General features: G+C 37.5%; 1 protein-coding gene across 1 annotated transcript; it reads right to left on the reverse strand.

The window, feature by feature from the left end:
• Positions 1–5587: 5587 nt before the first annotated feature.
• On the reverse strand, positions 5588–9252 carry LOC122293499. The gene is made up of 3 exons (XM_043102077.1): positions 6698–9252; positions 6501–6588; positions 5588–6382 (listed from the first exon to the last, which is right to left on the reverse strand). Exons 1-3 carry the CDS (start codon positions 9250–9252, stop codon positions 5588–5590), a joined length of 3438 nt encoding a protein of 1145 aa, XP_042958011.1.
• Between the last annotated feature and the right edge of the window lie 252 nt (positions 9253–9504).

Raw genomic sequence — 9504 nt, forward strand, 5'->3', positions numbered from 1 at the left:
TTATTGATACAAAAGATAGAGCATCTCAAAACAGAAAGACACAAATAATTGGTGCTTCTGAAGAGGCCATACCCACAAAACAATCAATAAATTCCATCCAAATTTTCTGTATAAAATTCTCCTATATAAACTCTTGAGGAGTATAAATCTCCTGAAGAGTGCCTCTTGAAGAGATTTTTCATGAAAATGTCTTCGCTTGAAGAGGGACAGGTACTTGAAAATAACGAGATCTCTATACATTTCATGAATATTGGAGAAATTATGGATATAAATAAAATCGTTCTCGACAACGTTGTTGCCCAGATGACTAACACAAGAGGGGGGTGAATTGAGTTGTATTAAAAAAATAACAATTATAAATCAAATATATAATATAAAATATAAACAAAATATGAAATAACAATAAATATAAAGAGTAAGGGTAAGAGAGAAGCAAACTCAGTATGTTAATGAGGTTCGGCCCCACTGCCTACGTCCTCGCCTCAAGCTACCCCTTGAGGATTCCCAAATTCACTATTCAACCTCCTTCAGGTGGAGATAGAAACCTATTACACCTTTGAACAACACCGCTACAAATGATACGTGTAGAACACCCTCTACACTTGCAATCACCTTACACGTGGTGATTTAACTATTCCCCGTGTAGAATACTTTCTACACGCACAAGGGTTATACACACCATTTTTCTGATACAAAAGCTGATAGTGGGTAGGTTATCAGAAAACACTCCTCAATGAGTGAAATAAGAACAATACAGCACAAACTATATCTCTCAAAATGAACAAGGATTCATGCTCAATGTTTAGAGAAGAGAGAATGAAAGTTTTGAATGAATGTTGTATGCTCTTGGTGTTGTAAATGTGAAGCTCTCAAATGATCTATTTATAGGCATATGAGACTTCATATTCAAATTTAAAAAGATTCACATGTCAAAGACAACATCATTCACTTTTTCAAAAAATTCAAATAAAAGGTTCTTCTTTTTCAATTGTCAAAGACAACATTATTCACTTTTTCAAAAAAATCAAACCTAATCTTTTACTTTTGGCATATGACAAAATGAGCACATTTTCCTTTTTAAAAAATTCAAATCTAATCTTTTACTTTTTGCATATGACAAAATGAGCACACTTTACTTTTCAAATTTTTCAAACAAAATCATCTACCTTTTGTATAAGTCTAAAAAAAGCATCAATCACTTTTGAAAATATTTAAATAAAATATGCACATGTGAAAGATGACAATCAATCATCTTTAATATTTTCAAAGTCCAAGTATATATATTTGTTTCACTTGTTCTGCATATGGTATAATTGTTTTTGGTTGTAATCCCACTAATGAGCCCATTTGCTCTCACCCTCTAGACATTTAACATATGGAACCCAAAAAGATAGCAGTATAATGTATTTCTAGGACACAGGAATAAAAACCCAAAGCAATAATTGATAGATGACCTTGCAAAAAAACAAAAAATCACAACAAGTGTCTAAAACATTACCCAGTAGAACAGTTTGAGGCTTTCACTAAATATCCCAAGCATGAAACAGCAACATCCACCTATACCTATCATCCCAAAACAATACCAATTGCATTTCATGCATGCCTTTATCACGGGAGTTTTTTTTTAACAATCACAGCAACAAATTTCTCACTACAGGAAATTCTCCATATAACACTAGGAGTTTTGATCTTTCTATTTCTACAAGTAATGTCATTGATATTAAGAAATGATTAATATCAATGACAAACACCATAGTCACGAAAACATCTAATCTTATAGAAATTGTTTTATGATTTATGAGATGGTCATTTCCAACAATACCAATACCTCAATTTCGGTAAGATCATTAAAGAAAAACTTAAACACCTAATTGAGCTACTCAAGATTACAAGTATCATTTTTCCACATTTAATATCAACATTAATTATAATCAAAAGACAATCTGTTCAAGTTTTCACTTGAATTAACCCATATATACAATGAAGACAGCTGGGAATAAGTTATTTATTTTCTAACCTGAAAATGCAACTTAAATTATTTAATCATCGCATGACTAAAATGGAAAAGTTTAATGGAGGCCAGCTTGGGTTTGAATCGATTCCACTGTCAAGAAAAATTTGGATGGTGACTGGTTATTAATCAGCTATATTCTTCTATTAGGGTTTAATAAATTCTTAAAAACTCATTCAAATTGCAGTGGTTAGCTTGTTTTTGTTCAGAACTAACACCCACACATATAAGTAAAACTATATCTAATCCAATCCAGATTTACATCTTTCTTTATCACCAAAAAGTCTGTATGCAAAGCAATCTGGACTCACCTACAGCATCCATCAGTTCAAGAAACTTTACCAACAAAACAAGAGAAAAATAAATCTTTTCAATTAAGCATCTATCTCTCTTTCACCCAATTAGTGAATGCACGAACAAGTCAATCTTCATAAACAAGTAGACAGCTACGTACTTACTTTACTCTAATAATCCCGATATATGTTCCTCTATAAGTAAAGAGGAGTGAGGGAGGGAGAGAAACCTTGGGCTGGCATAATCAAAGAGCTTGCCGGTAGCCCTGAAGACAATGAGCGCTATTTCAGCCTTGCAAAGAGTTGAGAGCTCCAGTTCCTTTTTAAATATGCACTTCCTCCTCTTAGAGAAAGTCACTTGCCGTGTTGTGGTGTTGTCGATCATCTTCATCTGAATTTTCTTGGATGTCATCGAATCTGTAAACCATCGTCCGACGCTTCATTGATTAAACCAAATAGTCAGTCTATAATAGTATGTAGCCAGAAATTTTAAGCTCTTAACAAGGAAATTTTAATAGAAAGATACAAAGTGATACAAAAAAAGCATGAGATACGAAATAGGTGACATATATACTTCATAGGTTTCCAGATGGTTTAGGAGAAATCAAAACTGCAGTAGCACCAAAGAGGGATGATTTTCTTTCTTGCACTATTCAATCGATTTCAATCATAACATGCAAATAAAATGCAAGTGAAAACTGTTAAGTAATTCCCTTTAGATAATATAAAAGACTATGGGTGTAGGACATTACTTACCTTGTTGTAGCAGTTTGACATCCAATGACCAATAACTTCCATGTGAGTAGTTGGTGGCTAGAGAAACGTACAATGGCATAAGCTACAAAATATCCACAAAACCTAACCTTACACTACCTACCCCACACCAGTAGACCCTAAACAAAATATTAACTAAGTAGGAGGCATTTTGTGAAAAGTATATTACTTTCACCTTCATCTTCTTATCAAAATTCACAAAAAATTGTTCATGGCCAAATATTAACTATGCAGGTCCCTGAGTCTCTCTATGAGACTCTCCCTGCGTCTGCCGCTCCGACTCATATCTCTCCATGAACTTATCGTATTCAACTTGTCTCTCCATTAGCATCATGACATTCGCTCGTAAGTCATCAAGCTGGCCCTTATAATCTGAAGCTGCTTTCTCAAACCTTTCTGCACGTTCAGTTAATTCTGCTATTTGGGCATCAACTGCTTCTCTAGATGACTCTGGAATAACCATCTCGCTAAGCCCCCTTACATACCCTGATCTTTGGCCCAAAACTTCCTTAAAGATTATTGCTGCAGCCTCATTAGTCCTCTTTTCCGGCTCCAGCTCTGACATCTTTGCAGCCATCTCCAACTATTAACCATTGGAAAAATCACATATGTTAGTAAGGAATATGTACTTAGACAACACCATATAATAATTTGGCAATTGAACCCATATTAATTTAGGCTTTTACTTTAACACTCACATATTTCTCTTCAGCAATGGGAGTCACAAATTTGTTCTTTTTCTTTGACCACCTCACTTCTTTAAAAAAATCGACCAAATTCTCCTCATTCCCAGACTGCCAATACAAGCAAATTAAATGAAGTGACACTTAAACTATATCATCTTAAGGTCTCATTGATGTGCATCTTGCATATCGAGCTGGTCTTGTACTTACCCTCATCTCCATTAGGCGTACAAAGGACCTTCGTCCAGCCGTGTGATTGTTTTCTTGCTTCTCTCTATTTCCTTTATTCCGTTCAGACATTCGCTGCACTCACACGAGACATGATATACATGAAAGCAATCACACGTGTCAAGCTTAACATGTATGAAACAGTGCATAAAAAATATCTTCTACAAAGCAACGTTAATTCAATGTGAATACTTCCAACATACCTTATACTCCTCGCTTGCATATCGAGCGCATAACTTCACCCAGATGGTTGGTGTCACCAATGGTGGCACATTCGCGAGTGCTTGTTCATTACTCTCATATTTCTTGTACGTTCTATGTAAATCATAACGAATATGATTAAACCGCTTCCGAAGTGTCTTCGTAACCGTATCACGGTGATTCTTCTTGGTCCAATCGAGTATGAAGTCAGCCTAGGGGTAAACAACAAACGTATTAATTATAATTAGTGCTTGAACTTTATATTAATTACGTTGGGATTTCAAATACTCTATTTGAAAATGTATGAAATTCCAAATCAAGCTAACCTGAACGTGTGTTACCAATTCTTCCTTCTCATTAGCTGGAACGGCATGCCAGCTAGCATGACTCAAGTCCATATGGTGCTTGACCAACCATGTAACCCTTGTAGTAAAATGAGTAGCATTTTCACAACAAGGTGCAGTCTCACCATCCTTAATTCTCAAGGGTATCTTTCCATGCTTTCGTAACTTCTCAAACTCTGTGTTTTTTGCTGCTCCTCGGCCACGCTTCTGGCTTGGTGGTACTAATGTTGTCAATTGACATGTTAGCATCATATATCTCATGTAACAATCATATTAAGCAACCACTAACATACTATGTAAAACAACACCTCAGAAAAATAGAGATATACCATCCGGGTTTGCACTCTGTGAATCAATTGCTGGCATGTCATTGGGTTCTGTGCTCGGGACGCAATCAGGTGGCTCAGTTGAGTCATCTGAGCTTGAGAATGCATCAGCTTGGGCAGTGAGGGGAGGAATGGGTTCTGTATCCTGAACTGAATGGTTTCTTTGAGATCTACCTCGGCCTCGGCCACCCCTCACTCCCTGTGATCGACCTCTACCTCTTCTAGTGATTGGCATATCGAAGGCGAAGGCAACCAATAGAGTATCCCTGCAATCACACTAAGTATATACAATTATACTAATAAACTTTGCCAAATTCTGGGCATAAAGGGGTGTGGGGATTCCTTAGTTGTTGTTTGAACTTAATATATCAATAAACTTTGTCAAATTCTTTGAAAAATAACAAACTAATATATTGCCAAGCATGTATACACAAAATTATACTAAAGTGATAAAAGTCTTCTATTCAACATAATTAAGCATAAAGAGAAAGTCACATCCATTCAATGGAATATCACATATTCTTGAAGTATCACTTGAAGTATCAAGGGCATTCAAACTGCCAATACAATAAGATATTGCCACGCTCAATCCCCCTGGTAATAACTCCTGCAATAGAGGAATAACGGTGGAAAAGACGAGGTCCAAATTAGTGGCGAAATGATATTAGATTGAAGTAAACACAATTACAAATGTGGAATCACGAGGTTATTACCAGCACACAATTTGCTAGTTCATCTCATCCTCCGTTGAGATGCTATCTTCTTCTATGCTACCCTCTAGTTCGGTGTTGTGATCTGAATTGTCTTCGCTGGTATCGTCATTGATAAAACCTTGCTCAAAGTGGTCCCAATTAGACCTTCGCATTACCAACGTCTCAACATCAACCTGCTCCGGTTCAACATTCGGCCTGTGCATGTCTGTTTGCAGTGGGGTGTCATCAGCATGGACACTCACGTAAGCATCACCAGAATTATCCTCTTGGTATGCATCAACATCACTAGAATCAGATTCATTATCTTCAATAAGGGATGATCGTGGAAGGTCATAGACATTTCTATGTATGACCTTTTGGACTACAGACCATTCCCCACGGATGCTGTGATTTTTTAGGTAAAATACCTGTGATGCTTGGGATGCCAAAACAAATGGATCGTCCTTATAAGCTGTCCGCAACATATTCACACTAGTAAGATGTGGTTCCATACGTATCCCTCGTTTGGAATCAGAGATGTCAAACCATTCACATTTGAATAAGTAAACACGACGCCACCCCATGTAGCGTAATTCCAAAATGTCTATTAGTCTACCAAAGAACTCAAGTTTTTCAGATCCTGGTTGTTCACTAATGACCATGACACCGGAGTTTTGGGTGCGACGATGTTCTTCCCGTTTTTTTGTGTGAAATCTTATACCGTTGGTTATGCAACCAGAATAGGACGCACCCCAAGGGTCAGGACCACATGCTAAGGCATATAGATCATCCGAAACTTCTGAGGGATTATCAGCACGCCTAGCTTGAATCTATCACAAGTTCAAATAAGGAATTAAATAAAGTAAAAATTTGAAAAAGTTTTCGCATTAAACAAACATATGTGGCCAAAAAGGAAATAAGGCTGAACTTCCAAATGAGTTTGCATACTTGTGACTTGAACCAGTCTAGAAATTTTGCAGCATGCATACTATCGGCATTATTGGGATACTCTTCACTTACTTGCATGTAGTGCTCACTAGACAAATTGAGATGTAACACCATATAAGTATGTGTAGGGGATGCAACATAAATTAGTATATTGAGAATGGAAAGTGTCTAAGTTGGTAACTAGTTTGGTTACTTACTTTATGTATTCTCCAATCTCTGTGCAGTTATTAAGAACATACCATCTGGCTTTTATAAAAGCATCATCGTCTAATTGGTGACGTGATGCAAAACCCATGGGTCGCACCTTTTGTGAAAAAACAGATAGTCCCTCTCGTACACCCTCTTCTCCTTCATCGACGTTACGTTCAGGAGGATTGAATCTAGTTTCAACATCATGGAGGTACATGGAACAAAAATTCAAGCATTCAACATGGATATAGGCCTCAGCTATTGAACCTTCCGGGTAGGCCTTATTCTTAACATATCTCTTGAATTTTCCGAGATATCTCTCGAAAGGATACATCCACCTATATTGAACTGGCCCTGCAAGCAGGGCCTCACGTGGCAAGTGATAGGCTAAGTGCACCATTATGTCGAAAAAGGTAGGCGGAAAAATCATCTCAAGCTTGCAAAGAATAACGACGATATCAGATTGAAGCCGCGCTAAGACCTCCTTCTTACATGTTCTAGCACACAATTCCTTGAAGAAAGTGCTTAGCTCAGTTAGTGCCAACCGTACATCTTGGCGTAAGTATCCAGAAATTGCAACAGGAAGTAATCTTTGCATGAAAATATGGCAATCATGACTTTTCATCCCCGAGATTTTGCAGTCACTTACACTAACACATCTGGCAATGTTTGAAGCGAAACCATCCGGGAATTTCACACCGTGCAACCAATTACAAAAACCAGTTCGCTCAAATCCATACAACGTATAACATGCTTGTGGCATACGAATGCGTTGTCCATCCTGAATAAGGTGTAACTCCTCCCTTATATTGAGAGTGGAAAGGTCACGACGTGTATTAGGATGATCTTTAGTTTTGCCAGAGATATTCATCAAAGTTCCTAAGATGTTGTCACATATGTTCTTCTCAATGTGTATTACATCTAGATTATGTCTAATCTTTATAGTCGACCAATATGGCAATTGAAAGAAGATACTTTTCTTGGTCCAATTGAACTCCTCTGTGGTACGCTTTCTTTTCTTTATAGCTTTGCCAAAATTTGCATCAGGAATATTTTGGAGTTTAATGAGTACATCTTCTCCTGAATACATTGTAGGTGGATCACGATGCTCTGCACACCCATTAAAAATAGTCTTTTTCTTTCTCCAGATATGGCCCGGTGGCAAGAATCGGCGATGACCCATGTAACAATGCTTTCGGCTATATGGCAACCACATCGAATCTGTTTCTTCCTTGCACGATGGACATGCCATCTTCCCCTTAGTACTCCACCCGGAGAGGTTTCCATAAGCAGGAAAGTCGTTGATTGTCCATAGCAATGCTGCATGCAATCTGAAAGTCTCTTTGCCCTTTGCATCGTATGTATCAACACCATTATCCCATAGATCAATCAATTCATCTATCAAAGGCTGAAGATAAACATCGATTTCATTTCCTGGTGATCTTGGTCCAGGAATCAAGAGTGAAGTGATAAAAAATGGATCCTTCATGCACAACCACGGAGGTAAGTTGTAAGGGACAAGAATCACTGGCCATACGCTATAAGGTTTAGCCAAATTATTAAATGGGTTGAAACCATCGCTAGCTAAACCAAGCCTGACATTTCTTGGATCTTCTGCGAACCAAGCATGCTCTTGATCAAATGTCATCCACACCTCAGAGTTAGCAGGATGACTTAGAATATCTTGCTGAATGACACGCTGATCCTTGTGCCACCGCATATCAACTGATGTTTTTTGTGACATAAACAATCTCTGCAACCTTGGCTTCAACGGAAAATGTCTTAAAACCTTTTGAGGAATTCGCCTCTTCTTAGTGTTGCTAAATTTCCACCTTGAAAGTTTACATTTCGGGCACTCATCTTTATCCAAATTTTCCCTCCAATAAAGTATGCAGTCATTCGGACAAACATGTATCTTGGTGTAAGTAAAGCCCAGCCCTTTTTCCAAGTTACGTGATTCTTGATATGAATTTGGCAAAAGGGCATTGGGAAAAGCCGATTTCAACAAGTGTAAAAGCATGTCGAAAGACTTTACACTCCAACCACCAAGTGTTTTAATGTGCAGCAACTTGACAGTGAATGATAGTTTAGAATACTTTGTACAACCTTCATAAAGAGGACGCCGGGAATCAGCCAACAGCTGGTCAAAAGTCTGAGATGAAAAGGTATCGACCGATGTGGAACCCGAAGCATGGAATGAATCGCTTATGGGAACATCAGGAAATCCCCCAGCCCGAATATCTCGTAACATAACATCAACTTCATCAATGAAGTCATCATCTTCATCAACTTCATGTACATTATCATCATCATCACTTATGATTAAATCTTCTTCTTCACCATGAAAAATCCATGTCGTGTAATTCTTGTCAATACCTTTAATGAACAAGTGTCTTTCTACTTGACTTATAGGTAGGAAGTAATTATTTGAACATCGGACACATGGGCAGCGAATTTTCGAACTTGTAGCATAAGTTCGGGCCAAGGTAAGGAACCCCTTTATTCCTTCAGCATATTCCTGAGATCCAAATCTATCAGAGATTTGCATCCAACTCTTGTCCATCTAGAAATAAGTAGAGGTGCAAAAGTTGTTTAGTAAGGGATAAATACAGCTCAATGCCACCTAGATCATATGTTAAATCACGTAAGCATCACAAAAGTTTGTTTTGGAGTTTGAAAGGGTAGGCAGCTTTACTCCTTTGTGTATATATATATACATGTGTATATATATATAGAAGAGGGGCTGGAATCCCTAGAAATAAAATATACTTATTTCTAGATGCTATATATCCTATATGCCCCACAGTATATCAAG

Source organism: Carya illinoinensis, chromosome 14 (assembly GCF_018687715.1).
Source record: "Carya illinoinensis cultivar Pawnee chromosome 14, C.illinoinensisPawnee_v1, whole genome shotgun sequence".
NCBI lineage: Eukaryota > Viridiplantae > Streptophyta > Magnoliopsida > Fagales > Juglandaceae > Carya > Carya illinoinensis.

Bases quoted from the DNA above. Each gene is read 5' to 3' on its own strand.
- LOC122293499 (XM_043102077.1), bottom strand. From the start codon at position 9,252: ATGGACAAGAGTTGGATGCAAATCTCTGATAGATTTGGATCTCAGGAA. The intron at 6,589-6,697 runs GTAAGTAACCAA...CAATTTGTCTAG, and splicing joins GAGATTGGAGAATACATAAA to TGAGCACTACATGCAAGTAA. The intron at 6,383-6,500 runs GTATGCAAACTC...AACTTGTGATAG, and splicing joins TAGACTGGTTCAAGTCACAA to ATTCAAGCTAGGCGTGCTGA.